This window comes from Zeus faber (genome assembly GCF_960531495.2).
Source record: "Zeus faber genome assembly, chromosome: 5".
Taxonomy (NCBI): Eukaryota; Metazoa; Chordata; class Actinopteri; order Zeiformes; family Zeidae; genus Zeus; species Zeus faber.
Window position 1 is genome coordinate 12,376,073 of NC_137192.1, and position 18,309 is coordinate 12,394,381.

An 18,309-nucleotide genomic window follows, 5' to 3' on the forward strand; every position below is an offset into this window, starting at 1 on the left:
CTCAGCCCAAGCAGACCATGCCGCTCCAGGCACTCTGTTGGCGGAAGGAGCGGGGCGGGGCTGCAGCTCCAGCAGATGCGCACTAGAGCTCCCTACCTGCATTTTTGATCACTGATAAAAATCTTTCCGAGGGCTTTAATGCATGATCGGAATGACAGAGGAATAGATCCGGGCTATTTTTTTTTTTTATTCTTATTTTTGTGAAAATTTGATCCGGGAATATTTATAAATATGCTATTTATAAAATATTCGCAGCTGAAGCACCAGACGGCCACCCCTAACGACGCCACTGTTCCTCAGTCACTGAGACCGTAGATGCTGAAAAGGCTGCCTGAGGGGCACCTCGGTATAGAAAAATGCAAGAGAATGGCCAGAACAGCCGTTTATGGCCAGGAATCATTGCAGACATCGACGGGATGATCTCAGGTTGTGAGACCTGTCTGAAGCATCACGCAAAACAGCCAAAGAGCCTATGGCAATCACAGATGAGCCATGGAAGAAAGTTGGGACTGACCTTTTCCACCTGGATGGAAAGAATTACCTGCTGGTGATCGACTACCTTTCAAACTATCTGGAGATGGTGTTGCTCCCCAGCATGTCTGCTACTTGTGTGGTCAGACACATGAAGTCAGTATTTGTAAGACATGGAATCCCCTAGATCATCTACAGTGACAATGGACCAGGCTCCAGCTGCAAAGAGTTCCAGAACGTCGCCGAAGAGAATGACTTTCGACATGCAGCAGAAAAAGGCTTTCACATAGTCAAACAGCTGCTCAAGAAAGCACAAGACAGAAGCTCAGATCCATATCCAGCTCTATTAAGTTGCCGAGCTTCACCGCTAGAACATGGCATGTCTCCTGCTGAGCTTCTGATGGGACGTAGGTTATGCAACATGTGTCTGCATTGCAGAACTAAATAAGCACAAAGAGGTGAAACGGAAACAAAAGTATTTGCAAAGGAGACAAAAAGCAAACTATGACAAGTCATTGAGAGGCTCAGTGCCACGGGCAAGGCTCGACGATACCAACAACTGGAACAAGAAAGCCACTGTTTTGGAGATCCCACACCGTCAGAACGGAGGATGGTCAGATCCTGAGGGGGAATCGAAGGAGCTTGCTGAAAACACGAGAGACACTTCAAGAACAGACAAACGAAGAAGATCTAGCCTGCAGCGCATCAGCCGAACCACTAGCTGACGTATTGCACTTGTAAAAGGCAAAAGGAAAATGTCTGTTTATGCTGTTCAAAAAAATGTTCATGTTTGTGGTTCACAAAAATGCTGTATAACAGTTTGAAGTTGCCAGATGAAGAGTTTGTTTGTTGATAGCTTACATCTAAAGAAAAAGGGATGTAGCGTTAGGAGTTATTAATACGTCCGACCACCAGGGGGCAGTAAGATGAGCGCTATAGCCGCTTGTAAAGCTACACTGGCATCCCTTGATTAGACCGCGAGATTAAGTCGAGGTAGACACCACTCCATGCCGGATGTACACGTTAACACAGTTTGCTGCAGTTAAATAATCATATTTGATGAACCCCACGTTTCTTCTGTTTACATCAGAAAACATTACACATCCTTGCCTCTTTTCTGCTCACTCCCTTATTTTGTTATTTTCTTCCTTCATTCCTTTGTTCCCCATTTGTTCCCCTGCCTCCCTTCCTTCTTGTTCACACTCTTCTGTCACTTTCTGAACAACTAGACTTTTGAAAATGTTGCTTGAAAGTCAGAAAACTCCACCTCCAGCTCCAAAATTGGTAGCATTGGTGAGAAATAGGCTTTGTTTATCACCGGTCGCCACGGTGAGGCTAATTCATGACGTCCAATTACTTAACTCAACGCTGTGAAGACGGTGGAGGTGGTTGTGGATTTCCGGAAGAACCCAGCCCCGCCCACCCCCATCACCCTGGGTGACTCCCCAGTCAACACTGTCCTTCTGCTTCCCGGGAGTCGTCATCGGCCAGGACCTCAAGTCACTAAACATGCTCAGGGTGTACTTCCAGCGGCAACTCCGACACAACTCCTGCCCCTTCCCTATAGACACTACACGCTAAATTAACGTAAATTCCACACATCCGTCAATATGTTACATTAAAGCACATGCTTCTGGACTATCTGGACTAATGCACGTATTGTTAGGGGGATGGATGAGGGGGATGGTAGCTCAGGCGGTAGAGCTGGTGGTCTAGTGATCTAAAGGTTGCTGGTTGGATCCCAGGCTCCTCCTGCTAGCATGCTGTAGTGTCCTTGAGCAAGACACTTAACCCCTAATTGCTCCTGATGGCTGCGTCCGTCGGTGTTTGAACAATTGTAAGTCGCTTTGGATAAAAGCGTCTGCTAAATGACTAAATGTAAATGTAATGTTATACTTCATACTGTGAACATTTGTACGTTCCTGCACAAACTGTACAGCTCTTTATTTAAAAAACAGCCATATTTTACACATTTTTATATATTTTACATATTGCTTTCTTATAGGCGTTAATGGTAAAAGTGCTTTGAGTGGTTGTGGCGGCTATAAAAGTGGAATATTAACAAAATACATTTGTAATTTACCATTTTCCTCCCAGGTTAAATCCACATTTCCACTGCGTTCATCTTGAAAAGCACAGAATCTTTCATTTTTCAGGCAACTTTCATTATTTCAGCCTCTAAGCAGTCAAGCAGGTAAAACCTCCAGTTGCAGTTGGACAGTTTGGTTCCAGACTGCCTGTGTTTTGGCAGCCATTTTGTTGTTGTTTAGTTAGATTAGGAGGGAACATGGTGCCGGTGGAAGCCTCCCCCAGCTGCAGGGACGGGGCTCTGGATCTGGATGCGTGGCACAGTTGCAGTGTTTGTAGTTCCCCCAGTCTCATGGATGGGTGTGGTTAATGCAACAGAGGGCTGTGTTGCTTTCACATCTCCATCACTCAGACGCCACACGTACTCTATACTTTGAGTTGAAGGAAACATGATCTGGTAGTTCTTTATGGTGATCTGGTACTTTTTCATCATGACCTGGTAGTTCTTCATGGTGACCTGGTAGTTCTTCATGGTGACCTGGTAGTTATTTATTGTGATCTGGTAGTTCTTCATGGTGACCTGGTAGTTCTTCAAGGTGACCTGATAGTTCTTTATGGTGATCTGGTAGTTCTTCATCATGACCTGGTAGTTCTTCATGGTGACCTGGTAGTTCTTTATGATGATCTGGTAGTTCTTCAAGATGACCTGGTAGTTCCTCATGGTAACCTGGTAGTTCTTCATGGTGACCCGGTAGTTCTTCATGGCGACCTGGGAGTTATTTTTGGTGATCTGATAGTTCTTCATGGTGACCTGATACTTCTTTCATGATGATCTGGTCATTCTTTCTAGGGAGCTGGCAGTTCTTAATCCTGACCTGGTAGTTCTTTTAGGTGACCTGGCAGTTCTTTAAGATGAACTGGCAGTTGTTTAAGGTGACCTGGCAGTTCTTTAAGATGAACTGGCAGTTGTTTAAGGTGACCTGGCAGTTCTTTAAGATGAACTGGCAGGTTTTTAAGGTAACCTGGTAGTTCTTCATGGTGATTTGGTAGTTCTTCATGGCGATCTGGTAGTTCTTTAGGCTGATCTGGTAGTTCTTTATGGTGATCTGGTAGTATTTTGATGGTGATCTGGTAGTTCTTTATAGTGATCTGGTAGTTCTTTATGGTGACCTGATACTTCTTTCATGATGATCTGGTCGTTCTTTATGGTGAACTGGTAGTTCTTCATGGTGACCCTGTAATTCTTCATGGCGACCCGGGAGTTCTTTACGGTGATCTGATAGTTCTTCAGTGTGATCTGGTAGTTCTTTATGGTGATCTGCTAGTTCTTCAAGGTGACCTGGTAGCTCTTCATCATGACCTGATACTTCTTTCATGGTGATCTGTTAGTTCTTTATTGTGTTCTGATACTTCTTCATGGTGACCTGGTAGTTCTTCATGGTGATCTGGAAGTTGTTTATGGTGATCTGGTAGTCCTTTATGGTGACCTGATACTTCTTTCATGATGATCTAGTCGTTCTTTATGGTGACCTAGTAGTTCTTTATAGTGATCTGGTAGTTCTTCATGATGACCTGGTAGTTCTCTGTGGTGACCTGGTAGTTCTTTATTGTGATATGGTAGTTTTAAAGAACAGTGATCTCTGTGTACTGATTCTGATAAGCCTCCTCCTGGATCTCCATGGAGAGCTGATCCATTCTCTGGAAGGCTAAGTATCCCTTCTTACCTAGAGAGAGAGAGAGAGAGAGAGAGATAGAGAGCCTTATTTCTGCCTTTAGACAGGTAGATAGACAGAGAGACAGACAGACAGACAGACATACCAAATGAAAGAACAGTCTCTCTGGCTGCATTGCGAAGCTCCTCGTCGGCTGATCTCCATAACTCTGAGATCTGATCCACACTCTCTGTGGCCTGACATGCATTCACACCCACACGCACACACACACACACACACACACACACACACACACACACACACACACACACACACACACACACACACATTTTTTATACCTTTAAACACTGTAACATGGAACATTTATTTTAAAAAGGCAAAGTGTGTGTGTTTGTTTCTCACTCCAAGGCTCTTGAGAGCCAAACAGGAAGCTTGTTGCACTCTGACATCAGTCTGCTTCAAACTCTCTGTGTAGTAAACTACAGCCTAGAGAGAGAGAGAGAGAGAGAGAGAGGGAGAGAGAGAGAGAGAGAGAGAGAGAGATCTGGTGGGTTTCGTATGTGGCCGCAGGAGGGCACTCATTAACCATTTACAATAGAGATTCTCAAACTAAGAGGCTGCATAGTGGGGTCCAACACTCAGGAAGTAAATATTTCAGTCGAAACTCGACAAAAATGGACGCGGCATAAACGCTAAGTCGTCCATCAAGAGCTGTTCCGGGGAAATCTGTTTCAAACACTCGTAGGATCCCACGGAGAAAAGCCACTTAACTCTAAGATTGATCATTGTTCTCGTTCTCCTTTAAGTGATTATTCTGCAACTGCATGGTCCCGTTTGTTGTATTAAAGCTTCCAATGATTCAAATATTGCCACACGATGACACTAAATGCTGATAAATGGTGATCCTATGGTTGTCATGTGAACATGGCCTACTCTACCTCTCATGTCTCAAAAGTGTTTGAGGGATATTTCAGGCTATAGGGTTTTGTTAGAGGGTCAGGTTGAATTCTATATTTTTTGTTCCTCTGATCCAGCAGTTTTGGTTGGAATCCCACCCGACACAGACACTGGCCGGTGTATCGGTGGCATCGCTAGATAAAACACAGGACAATACAAGTACAGACTTTTATTTTGGCGACTAACGGGAAGCCCACCTTGCTGCGGAAGGCCTTGCAGCGTGCCGCCCGGCCCAGGCATCTGGCGGCAGCTTTGCACACCTTGTGGTTGCAGTGGGTGTGCAGGGCGGCGAGGGAGTGCAGGGTGACACCCAGTGGGAGGAGCTCCGATAAGCCCCGCCCCCCAAGCCGATTCAGAGCCCGCCTCATTTTGGAGCCATGCAGTTCCGATACCAGGTGCACTGTAACACAGAAAGAATAACAATACTGCACTAATTCTAATGTGAAAATGTGAGTAGTTGTACTGTAGTAGTAGTATTGTTCATAATAATATTATTAAATAATAATAATAATAATAATAATAATAATAATAAAAATAATAAAAATAATAAATATAGCTGCAGGCGGCAATACATAGGGTCCATTTTAGTCATGTCAGGTTAGTATTATAGGTTCCGAGGTTCCGTCACACTGAGGAAATCCTGCCGTGATTGAGGGTTGCTCCGAGTCCGCCGTGTCCACGTGGCGGTCAAGCGGAGGGACGCTGGTTTTTTTTGACGTCGATTTTGTTTTGGAAATAAATTGTGTATCAATAAAATCGCAGTGAAGCATCTAATTTTTGTCTGATATTGTTAATGTTTTAAACATGTTTTTAAGTATGTCAGTTACCAATGCTTCATTGGCTCATATGTTCAACCAATCACCATGGACTTACGTCACTGATGTCCCTCAAAAACGGTGTTTTAACAATTACAATTGTTCCTGGATCAGACAGTATGGACACAAAAGGAAGGGAACTTCAGAAATGTCCCTTTCCTCCATCCGACCATTATGCATTTTTAAAATAAGGCTACTAGCAGGGCCGTTTCTTGCTATGTGCGGACTATGCGGTTGCATTGGGCCCCTGATGCCACCAGGGGTCCCCCAAGCTGCCAATATAGCCTTTAAAAACTTTTTTTTTTTTTTGAATGAAAATGACCTGTCTCTCTTGGTAGCCAGGCGCCCTCTCATTCTGTGTAATGGCCTTATTTATTTTATTTATTGTTTGTTGTTTGGGGTAAAGGGATATTTGTATATGTTTAGTATTTATCAATTGTGATGTTTGCCTTAATTTTGATTCCTTAACAAATTTGTTCCTAGCATTTAAAATAAACATTTTAAGGAAAATGCAGCATCTGTCTCATATATGCAATTTCGGAGATGTTATAATGCAGATTAGGTGAATCCTGTGATATTTAGTAGTTTCTTGATGTAGGGCAGCCCCGGTGATTCCTATTTATATTCATGTTATGTAGGTTCAAATTGCTGTGGTCAACTTGAGATATTTGATTTGAATTTCAGAGAAAAAAATATTAAATGTTAAATATTTTTTCACAAATCTTAGCCTATTTTCCTGCATAAGTGCACCGAATTGATGCATTTAAATGCTGAATGCATGTCCTCGGACCACCTCAGAGGGTTTGGAAACATTGGGAAACAACAAAAACATTGGGAAACTATGCAAAACAACATTTTGCATTGGGAGGCTGCGGGCTGGATGGCTAAATGGCTTTTTAATAATAATAATAATAATAATAATAATAATAATAATAATAATCAAAATATTATGAAATAACTTGATTAATGGGATATTTAATAGAAGGGTTAGGGTTAGAGTTGGAGGGGAAATAATGAAGAACATTCACCAGACTGCATCTTTTTGATCTTGACCCCGCATATGTATAGTATACATAAATGTAATTGTAGTTATTGATGTATCAATCTTCATGACTCTGAACCTTTCTAAACATGAGCCTGGAGACTGAGGGACTGAGTGAAATGAATGACTGAGTGTGTGTTCTGGGTAGATGTCTGTGACTGTATTTAAATAATGTGCTGAAGCATGTGGACGCCAAGAATATCAGAGTTATGGCATACACACACACACACACACACACACACACACACACACACACACACACACACACACACACACACACACACACACACACACACACACACACAGTCAGAGACATGTGCATGTGAGCACAGCCCAGCACAACAATGTGTGACCACTGGCGGCCATGTTGACAGACACAGGACAGATGCACCGAAATGTGGAAATGTCTGGAATTCTCTCGTGCTCTTGTATTTTCTAGCACAGCCGTTCCCAACCTGTGGTGCCAGACCCCCACAGGGGGTCGCCAAATATCATATGAAGGGTCTTGGACGATTTGAGGCAAATGTTTAGTTGAATTAAAAATTGCAATAAATCTGTGAATATAATGTGTTCTGATGTACACAGGGTCCTTCAAGAGGTTCCAGCAAAATGATTAATAGTTAAACTTCACCATTATTTATTTTTTAGTTTTCATATAGGGAGTCTCAGAAGGGGAAAATGTTGTGGAATTCCTGAAAAACTCAGCAGGAAGCCCAGTGGGTCACTGGATTCCTGCTGAATAGAGAGGAATAGCAAGGGTCTAAACATGTCTTTAGGCAGCACTCATGCAGTCACATTATGCATGTCAAATGTTATCTAGTTCTTTACCATTTAAAGTGGATTAAATTCAGATAGCTACAGTTGGAAATCTCCCATTTTGGTTTGGACTTGTGCAATATGATTGTATACAGGAGTACTGAGTTAATTAGAATGTAAATACAATTATCCCCCTATCCATCGTATCACTGTTCACTATCCATCTGTGAATCCATCCAACATTTCATGCATCCATCCATTAATCTCTCCACCCACTCACCTGTCCATCAATCTATTCATTTCCCCCATCCAGCCATCCATCCTTCCACTCACTAATCCATCCATGAATCCATCCATCCATACATTCATTGATTCATCTGCCTGTCTATGAATCCATCCATCCATCTTTCCATGAATCCATCTATCCACCCACCCATCTGCAATCTGCTTGGTCCAGTACAACTTTCTTAAGATGTGACAATAACCTGTTACATTTAAAAGTCAAAAATCAATGTCAATCATCTTGGAATAAACCTCAGTAGATTCTGCTTAGAATAGATATGTTTTTGTTCTGCACCTTCTCTGGAGAGGCGGGAGATGTGCTCCCCCATGTCATGGATGCTCCAGCGCTTCAGGTAGACCGACAGCTGGAAGAGGGTTATCCGGTCTGGGCTGCGGACGGGCCGGGAGCAGGGCACCATCCTGGAAGTGACCTGGACCTGCTCCAGGAGCTCGCTGAACACTGGCAAGGAGGAAGAAGAGTAGGTTTCAGATAAAATTTGATTTTAGAAATAACAGTCGTGCATGCATGACCATATTTGGTTTTAATGAAATTGCTCATGGTTTCCATGATGTGTTACATATAGTAAAATATGAAAACATGTTCATATATATACAGAGATTTCAATACACTGGATATTGAAGTCCCACATGAACATTTCTCTAAATACAAATGCATTCAGTGTGAGAAGGCTGTCAACTTTGATTGGCCAACCTGCATCATTTCCCTGATTAACTTCCTGTTGACTCACGTACCTTTCTCTGATTGGCCGGGCTGCTTAGCCTTCACCTTGTGTGTGTAACGTTTCCGTAGCGCCCTGGAGAAACTGTCGGCCCGGCAACAGAAAGGAGGGCTGCCGTCTGTTAGACACTCGTCCCAGAACAGAAGCAAATCCTTTGTTCTCTGGCTCTTATGGAGGACTGAGGAAGAGGAGGAAGAGAGAAGTCAATCATTGATTCAGCTGTGCAATGTGTGAAAATCATTACATAGATAGTCTACTGACTGTCTCTGGCAGAGATGGTATCGTTCTTCTCCAGGAGCAGAGCGCTGACTCTGTCCAGGACTTCAGCTTGAAGAGAAGTTTCATCGAGAAGGTCTCTCCTGGAAAGACTGAAATCTGCTGAGCCCAAAGCCTGCAAAACAGCAGAGTGTGTGTTGAGTTGGGGGATCTCATGTTTTCATCTCAGGTCTTTATATTTGCTATATTTCCAGCTTCATTTTTCAAAAGCTGGATTTTTCACCAGTGAATTTAGTTTTGTATTGAGGACGGTAGGACGCAAGATAAGAGCAGAGCTTGTTAACCCTGGACCTGTCTGCTGTGAAGAGACATGTTTGTGTGACATACCTGTAGGAGTATAGTGCAAATATCAAGGTGGGTCTCCAGGGTCTGGTCAAGACTCCAGCTCCCAGATGTCAGTGGGGCAGCGAGAAGCTCTTCCTCGGAAGCTGATTGGTCATTGTGGCAAAGAAGGCCAAGACTCTTCTGAGTGCTGTGCTGGAAAGAACTGATCCTAATAGATCGGTTCACACATGTGCAAGTTACACCAACTGACTCAAACAAACAAAGTAAAAGAATGTAACATATCCTTTTCCCAAGTCACTTTAAAAAAGCTGAATCTTAAAAGAGAATCCTACTTTTCATCATTCGTCAAAGTGACAGCTCCATTGATTGTACTCTATGTGCTGCATTATTGCATTAAAGTGCTGCAGTCTTTTTAAATCCATCTCTGGCACTCTGTCTTATTTGCTAGGAGGTTGCAATTTTAGAAAATCTGACCACTTAGGACTCTTTCATTACAGATGGAAGTACAGGATACATCCTAGTTAGGTTCCTTAATTTGGTAAAATTTCCAGGAAGTGTTGGATGGTGACACGATGACGCTTGACCTCATCACATGAAACTACATTGCTTGCTTGTCTCATTCCTACGCAGATACACCAAGGTCTCTCGGTGAACTCACCCAGTGTCTTTTAGGCTCAAGCTGCCCAAACACGAAGTGTCATCATCCTGTGACAGGAAGTCAAAGCTTTCCATGACTTCCTCCACAGCCAGCGTCTCCTCAGAGGACGAGTTCTTCAACAGCGAGAGATTATTCTGCACACACAGTCACACAGTTATGTCAAGCTGAACAGCCAACCCTTCATCCATTTAATATTGCAATATGCATACAGGGTATTAGAATTGTCAAGGATCCAAATACAGGTCTTGTTTAAATGGTAAATGGACTACATTAATATAGCTCTTTTTTAGTCTTGCAGCTACTCAAAAAACTTTACAGTACATGCCTCACATTGACCAATTCACACACACATTCATACACTGATGGCAGTGACAGCCGTGCAAGGTGCACACACCTGCTCAACGAGAGCTGTTGGGGGTTCAGTGTCCTGCTAAAGGACACTTCGATGTGCTACTAGGAAGAGCCTGGGATCGAACCGCGAATCCTCTGATTCGCGGTTGAATGAATGATCCCCTCTCCCTCCTGAGGCACCTTCACCCCATTAATGGTTAACCATTTGGCTACCTGGCCACATCTCTAGTTCCCATGCTTGACAGGTACCTTCAGTATTGTTGCCAAATGCGTGATCTGGTTGTCCAAGGCTCTCAGTTCCTTCTCTGAACAGTTGAGGTTCTGCAAGAGGCTCTCCAGTTGGACTACCAGGGCTCCCAGCCTCAGGGACAGAGTCCTGTGCCGGGGGCCACTCCCCACCTCACTCCCCTGGGTAACAGCTGCAGTTTGGGGTAAAGATGGAGGGTCGACTGGGGATGGAGATGTGGATGGAGCTCCTTGACCTTCTTGGGGCTCCTGTGATATGATGAGAATTAATGCAATGAGTAAAACCATTATGATGTAAATACAATACAATAATATACCAAGATGGCCTTTGGTACTGTCACACAAAACCCATTTGACCTTCACTAGAAAAAGGACATCGCTGTCCTCCTTACCTGCCTGCTTTGGGTGTCCCTGCCTGGGGAAGGACTGTGTCCGAAGCCCAGCCGCTGCTCAGGGTCTAGTTCTCCAACTGTGTTCTGTCTGAGGATGTCTGGAGTGCCAGACCTACGCTCAGGTCATAGCAATCATACATACAATTGATATATTAACTGAAGTTTATAGCTTCTCTGTGTATGTTTTATCTACTCGTTGTTTAATAAATAAAGTTTGATTTATTTACTGGTGGATTGGTTAAATCGTACTCGTTGACTAACAAAGGTATAAAATATCAACATTAAAACCCAAAGCCTTCTTACCTATGCAAGGGTGAGAGGGACTCTGTGTTATTGTCCTCTGGTGTGGTAGGAGCATCCATGACACTCCCCCATCCTTCTTCCCCCTCCTCCCCTGCTTTCGTCCCCCTCTCCCTGTTCTCGGTTGCTTCTGGGAACCTTCCTTCCCCCAGGGAGAGCTGGGTCTGACTGCCCCCCAGACTGGTGCCCTGGCTGGGGCTTGTGGTGGACCCGTAGCTAGACATCCGTGTGAGACTGTGGAGCATCACAGTTTGGTTTGGTCTACTTACGTACAGTAACCTGAGGAAGGATGTAGCTACACCCTAAGACCTTGGACACTCCAGTATTTGAGACAGATACATTTTTGCAGAAAATATATTTCATTTCAATATATTCTTCATGACCAGCTTCGTTTCTGACTCGCTCGGTTGTGCAGTGACCTAGGTGTTCAACCTCTGTGAACTTTTTTTTCACACAAATTTTAGTTTTGACCAATAGCCAGCTCTACTCTTCCTCTACTCTACCGTCCTCTCCTCTAGTTCTACTTTACCTCTACTCTGCTTTACTCTACCTTGCTCTACTCTACCTTCCTGTCCTCTACTTATGCTCTACCTCTACTCTACCTAGCTCTACTATACCTCTGCTCTATATCTGCTCTACCTCTACTCTACCTCTACTCTTGCTCTACTTGTCACCACTCCATGTATGCGTGGTTCTGTAAGACAAATAACTTACTCTTACCTCTGCTCTACTCTACATCTACTCTACTTCTACTTTACCTCTTCTCTTTATCTACTCTACCTCTGCTCTACCTCTATTTTAGCTTTACTCTAACTCCCTCTAGTCTACATGTACTCTACCTCTTCATACCTCAACTCTGCCACTTCTACTCTACCTGTTCTCAAGCTCTACTATACTTCCTCCAATCTGTAGAGATTTGATGAGGGAATCCACAACTTTCATCAATATCTTGAAAAAAGATAAGATATTTCGGCACAGTGGCTCAGTGATTAGCATTGTTGCCTCACAGCAAGAAGGTCCTGGGTTTGAGTCCCAGGTCCTTTCCATGTGGAGTTTGCATGTTCTCGTGTTTGTGTGGGTTTTTGCCGACTGCGCTGGTTTCCGTACACCATCAAAGACATGTTTTTTATGGGGTAAATACATGGTGCCCCTGACCAAGGAACTGGCAAAAAAGCTGGAGTTGTTCCCTGGGTGCTGCAGTGTGGCTGCCCACCGCTCCTAGGTATAGAATGGATCAATTGCAGATGATGCCTAATTTCCCCCAGAGGGATAAAAAAAGTATGCCATTTATCTGTTTGGTGGACATAAATATGTCAGATAAAAGATAAAAATACCACTTTACCTACAATTTCCCACCTGACCTAACCACCCACTGCCTGATTACCTGTGGTGAAAGGGACTAGCGGTGCTTGTTGAGCTGAGGACTGGAGTGCTGGCTCTGTGGGCGGGATCAGACAGGTAGTTCAGCAAGGTCACGCCTCCTCTCGAGGGCCGGGGCCTGGACAACAGTGAGGGCATTGAACCTTCTGGGTCCTGCAGCTGACGGACCATGGACTGAGAGAGAGAGAGAGAGAGAGAAATGGTCTGCCTTAAGAACCAATTCGCTTCCTAAGTAATGAGCAATTTTACTTTTTTACTTTTACTGATCTGATAGGCTAAATTGACAGGGCCAAAAGAAGAGCTTGGACAGCGGCATGAGACATTTCAATATATTCAATATTTTTCTAAAATTAAAAAGCCACAAATGTGGGACATATTGCTGTAATTTATGAGTCGACATAAGATGAGATATTTATAAGGAATACCTATACTTATATTCTAATATTCTCAGTAAAATAAGGGCTTGAAGGTGTTTTTATACTCACTATATAATACTTCTCAGTAAAAGAAGGGGTTGAAGGTGCTGTCCAGCTGTAGGTTGAACTCTTTCTGCTAGGCGAGACGGGGTGCACTCTGTCTTCACTGTGAAATGGACTGACGCACACATGCACACATATGCACAAATGGTTGTAAGTAGGCAGTTAGAATGAAAGAACAAAGAAGTGAGGGCCAACCAAAATGTCCTCACTTCCCCAAATGCCCTCACTCTGAAGGTTAAAAACTCACACTGGTCCTCACAAGTATACCAATGCAAACACAGACACATTCACGCTGAAATATCCCATCAGAGCCCATGTGGAAGACCAATACTAAGTACTAATACAAATATGAAAGAAGAAACACGGCAGAAGGTGCATTGTTTCTGTGAAGAGACATTTAAATTGAATTGTTTATCAGATATTTTGTTGGTGTGGTTTCTTGGATCTTTATTAGAGTAAACTCAAAACAGAGTTTGGAGCTTTGGGGTCGCTGAGCTGACTGTATGTTTGTGCCTGTGCACCTTTACAGAGGTGACTCAAGTCAGACTCAAGACCACAGCCTTGAGTCTGACTGTGTGTGTATGTGTGTGTGTGTGTGTGTGTGTGTGTGTGTGTGTGTGTGTGTGTCTCTCCCTTAAGTCTATTGTAAATTGACTAAAAAATTACCTCCTCCTCCTCCATTTCCTTCTTTTGTAATATGTTTCACTTCTACTTGTTATATATCATATTTATATACATCAGAAGATCATGTTGCAGCAAAGATCTTCTATCTTTGCTGCAAGATGATCCCTCGATAAAATCAACTTCACTAAAAATGGGAGATTATTCAACTTGACAATATCCCAGGCCATCTTGTAAAGTACTGAAACTACTACTGCAGTAGGAGTAGTAATAAAGTAGTAGTAGTAGTAGTAGTAGTAGTAGTAGTAGTAGTAGTAGTAGTATAAGTAGCAGTAGTAGCAGTAGTTGTAGTAATGGTAGTAGTAGTAGTAGTAGTTCAGCAGTAGTGGTTGAACCTACTTCCATGTGACCTCCAGCTGTAGTTTGATGGTTCCCAGTTCAGTGATGTCCACCAGCATCAGCTGCGACCGAGCCACGAAGAACTCAGCGCTCGCACACGTTACCATGCCGACCAGCAGCCAACCCAGGCCCTTCGCCTCAGTCACCTGTCGGGATGGATGAGGAAAACAAAAGTACGACTTAAACACCGAAAGGATGCACACATTCCCTGTGTTCAGGAATCAAGAATGCCCCCCGGACGTTTGTGTTTGGGTTTGTTTGGGAGCTTGAGAATTCTACAAGCTACAGTTGACCATGTTCAAATACCATGACGACTAGAGTGGATTAGCTCCGATGTCAGATATGTTTTCCAATAAAAACCCACGCAAACTTAACTGTCACCATGTTGCCATGACGTCAGGTCTGTTATCTCATCAAACTCTGGCGATCTGCCTTAAAATTCCGACTTGTACATCACCGTGTTGGGAACAATTATCAGCGTCATAGACACATTTGAATGGATAAACACTTGGTGTCGTGCTTGTATTTCAATCATCAATGGAAATAGCATAGGGGCGTTCCTTGTGACGGAGGGGACTGTGTCCTTAAAGGCATAGAGTGCCACACTGTGTTTTCACCTTGATCTCGAAGTTGTGGTGCATGTGAGGGAGGAAGACCATCTCCTCTTCCTCCCAGGACTGAGAGTCGTCCGATCGGATCTTCCCTCGGATCCTCCAGCGCTGGCGACCTAACCGCACCACCACCTGGTCACATGGTATCCTCAGGTCACATGACATCGTCAGGCGACATCATCAGGTCATACGACCACACTATGCTACTGGTGGACACTCACCTCGTACTGGTCTCCAGGACAGAGTCTAGCGAAGCCGATCAGACCTGCAAGTGAAACCCCGAGTGTCACAAGAGTCTGTGTGTGCGTGTGTGCGTGCATGTGTGTGTGTGTGTGTGTGTGTGTGTGTGTGTGTGTGTGTGTGTGTGTATGTGTGTCTACCTTTCATTTTGATGTGCAGTTCTCCCAGTAGGATTTCCAATTCTCCTTCCATCACTGACATGTCCTGCAGAGATAGATAGATGGATGGATGGATAGATGGATGGAAATAAGTGCTACTATGTAATTTGTTTTTACTAGGAACTAGGGGCTAGTAACTAATTGGTTGGTTAGGGTGTGTTACGCTCAGTCTCTAGAGTGACTAAAGAGATCTATTTGATATAACAAGATAAGAATGTAAAAATCCTAGGGGGAGTTTTATATGAATAGAAACATCTGCTGTTCAATGCAAAATTACAGGACTTAGGTTCCCAGGAGAATAAAGCAGAGCTCAGTAGTCCGTGGAGCAGCCGTGGACCTGGTCTGATGTAAACACGACATTCTTCCAGAAGAACCAGCGGCATGGATGGGGGGAGGATGCAGTTACGCTGGGGTTGGAGCTGGAACGGGCTCCTGTTGGACCGACGTTCCAGTGAACCTCTGTGGTCGTCACTCGGTCTAATTATTCCATCGCAAAGATTCCGAATCTGGAGTAATTAAGGAGTTCTGTGGGAACCAAAAACGCTTGCCGTTGCATTCTTTTGATTCTGAAGAGATGAACAAAGCTCCTCTGTTATGGACGGAGGAGGAAGGACGGATGACAGTTTGGAAGAGGAGTCCCACTCTGACCACCAGGGCTCAGAGGATGTAAAGCTTCTTCTCTGTTTTTATACATTTCTTCCTAGATTTCCATTCCAACGTCCAGCGGCCGCGGACAAGCCCATTCAAACTCCAATCCCATCTCATGGGAAGCATGGAAGCATGGCGGCCGCTTGTGGATGCAGACTTAACAGGGTTTAGGATGGTTTGTGATGTCCTGTGCGCTCTCCCCGTGTGGTTGTAATGACCTAATCAGGCCTTCTTCATGTTGCCACATGTTCTGTCCATTGGTTGAAGGAGCCATTCAGCCTCCAGACCAGACTTTCAGGCATGCTGGTACTTAAGGCTTGACAAGGAGACCTCAGGGATGCTCTTCTGTCCTCTGACACAGGGTTCCTTCGCTTAAGAATTGACATTGGCTGTTCATCTTTCTTATTTACAGCAATGTCTGGATAAGTACATAATGTTCAACGTTTTCTTGTAGTTTCATTTCAATCGCCGGTGAATTAGAAAAGGCAGAGTGTCTTCAAGTCTTCCACCTTCCGGAAGTTTGTTTTACCAACGTGCAGCGTAGTGACCAGAGGGGAGGTGAAGTGATCCTGAACGTCTGGACATCTTGGCTCCTGGAGGCCCGCCTGCAGGTCGCTCTTTATCACGCGTGACGGTGTTTATCCGCATTCAATCCGCGTCCGTCAAACACATATTCACACCTACGTCCGGCTTGACCGGTTCAAAAATGCATGCTGGCGGGGAACTGCATTTGGAAATTACAAGGGTTTGTTTTTTTATCGGTGAGTTGAAGTGATTAATTTCATTAGGATAGTGTGAAGAGAAATTATTTTGAGAGACATCCCAAATTTACTTCAAATTGTATTTTCTTTGAAAGCTCTAGGGGGGAATCACAGGGAGGTATTTATGTATTCTTAGACCTGGTAATATATTAGAAATTCATTTTTTTAAGCCACAATGTTTTTGAGTTTCATAACCGTGACGACGCTTGGGACGCTGGGGATGGATGAAAACCGACATTCTCGTAGCTGTTCATGGATTTACAAATGAATACACACACACACACATACACACACACACACACACTAACGCACACAAAAGACAACCTGCATGCTGTGTCGGTGGTTGCGACCAAGCTCCAGGAGACTTTCTCTGGAGGCCCGTGTGGACGGAGAGAGAGAGAAGGCTCTCTTCATGTTGATCGCCCCCTGACACAGTCTCCACTGGATGCAGTACCCTTCATACAGCTCCTCCACCTGGAAGCACGGGACACATTCGCTGTGATTGATGAAAACAGGCATGTCGTTTGCATGTGACCCCGGCGGTGTTTCTCCGTTTCACCCGGAACAAAATAAAGACTCCTTCACATAAATTAGGGTGATCTGAAGACGAGCAGACCTTGCTGATGTGGAACTCCAGTCTGCGGATGAACCTCTCCAGAGCTCTGATCTCCTGTGAAAACACTGAATTAACTAACGTACGATCATCAAACGTCACGTAAAACACAACAGGGTGAATTTGCTGTCAACAGTTTGAAATTTCCACAAACAGATCGAGACACAACTAACCTTCTCCAGGTCATAGAGAAAGGCCTGAAAACAGAGACAGACAAGTTCATACAAAGTTATACAAATATATTGTACAGGAAATAGTACTGAAAGTTGAAGGCCCCTGAGAAAATATGTTTAAAGCTATTTATCTGATAAATGTATATTTCCCCTGAAAAAAAAAGATGTATGTGTCTGTACTCACTAGTCTGGAGTTGCGCTTGGTCCCTCTCTGTTGGGAAGACAGGAAGTCCATCTCTGCCTGGTGACCGTCCAGGAACTCCCTACAGGAAGTGACCTTGTCAGTGCTCCTGCCATGGAGTGTGATACTGATACATACTGTATATACATCTAATTTTGCTATTGTACTATATCTGCTTGAGTTCCGATTCCTTTACTACTTGAATTTTCATATTATTTCACATTATTCATATTACATATTATTCATATTTGTTTTTATTTATTTAACCTTTATCTAACCAGGTTCGCCACGTTGGGATTGAATCTCTTTCCCAAAGGCCTCGGCCACGAAAAGCAACGCACGCAAAAAACCCCAGAAACAATCAGAAACACTCCGAAACGGGTCCCACATTCAGTATTAAAAATCTGAATATTTTAATTTATTACACACTTGAGGCCTTTGCGAAGCGCCTGGAAGATCCTGTCGACCTGCTCCGGCTGGCGGCTTAGGAGGGCTCCGCCAGCCCTGCTGGGAGAGAGGTGGATCCTGGGAGATTTACTTCCAGCCAGAGTCCTGGAATAGAGAGAGCTACGGCCTGCAGAGGGTCTGAGAGAGAGAGAGAGAGAGAGAGAGAGAGAGAGAGAGAGAGAGCGAGAGAGAGAGAGGGGTGATACATGGAAGGAGGAGATTGACTACACAGGGAATAGAACCCCAAACCCTGTGTGTGCATCTGTGTGTGTGTGTGTGCGTGTGTGCGTGTGTGTGTGTGTGTGTGTGTGGGAGACATGAATTCA

The 18,309-nt window shown here is 44.0% G+C and overlaps 1 protein-coding gene across 1 annotated transcript in view; it reads right to left on the reverse strand.

Moving 5' to 3' along the window:
- Nucleotides 1–4,085: 4,085 nt before the first annotated feature.
- Nucleotides 4,086–18,309, reverse strand: part of ripor3 (RIPOR family member 3) — a 29,445-nt gene continuing 15,221 nt past the window's right edge. The window contains exons 3-25 of the mRNA XM_080000476.1: nt 17,966–18,121; nt 17,540–17,618; nt 17,356–17,379; nt 17,186–17,239; nt 16,894–17,043; nt 15,143–15,206; nt 14,984–15,027; nt 14,769–14,894; nt 14,152–14,297; nt 13,138–13,246; nt 12,657–12,826; nt 11,276–11,506; nt 10,973–11,084; nt 10,584–10,829; nt 9,984–10,117; nt 9,368–9,533; nt 9,026–9,155; nt 8,778–8,942; nt 8,320–8,484; nt 5,327–5,529; nt 4,575–4,658; nt 4,318–4,408; nt 4,086–4,223 (exon numbers count right to left, since the gene is read on the reverse strand). Of these exons, the coding sequence (XP_079856602.1) occupies nt 4,123–4,223; nt 4,318–4,408; nt 4,575–4,658; nt 5,327–5,529; nt 8,320–8,484; nt 8,778–8,942; nt 9,026–9,155; nt 9,368–9,533; nt 9,984–10,117; nt 10,584–10,829; nt 10,973–11,084; nt 11,276–11,506; nt 12,657–12,826; nt 13,138–13,246; nt 14,152–14,297; nt 14,769–14,894; nt 14,984–15,027; nt 15,143–15,206; nt 16,894–17,043; nt 17,186–17,239; nt 17,356–17,379; nt 17,540–17,618; nt 17,966–18,121 (2,950 nt within the window). The 3' untranslated portion in view covers nt 4,086–4,122. The remainder of the gene's footprint in view (nt 4,224–4,317; nt 4,409–4,574; nt 4,659–5,326; nt 5,530–8,319; nt 8,485–8,777; nt 8,943–9,025; nt 9,156–9,367; nt 9,534–9,983; nt 10,118–10,583; nt 10,830–10,972; nt 11,085–11,275; nt 11,507–12,656; nt 12,827–13,137; nt 13,247–14,151; nt 14,298–14,768; nt 14,895–14,983; nt 15,028–15,142; nt 15,207–16,893; nt 17,044–17,185; nt 17,240–17,355; nt 17,380–17,539; nt 17,619–17,965; nt 18,122–18,309) is intronic.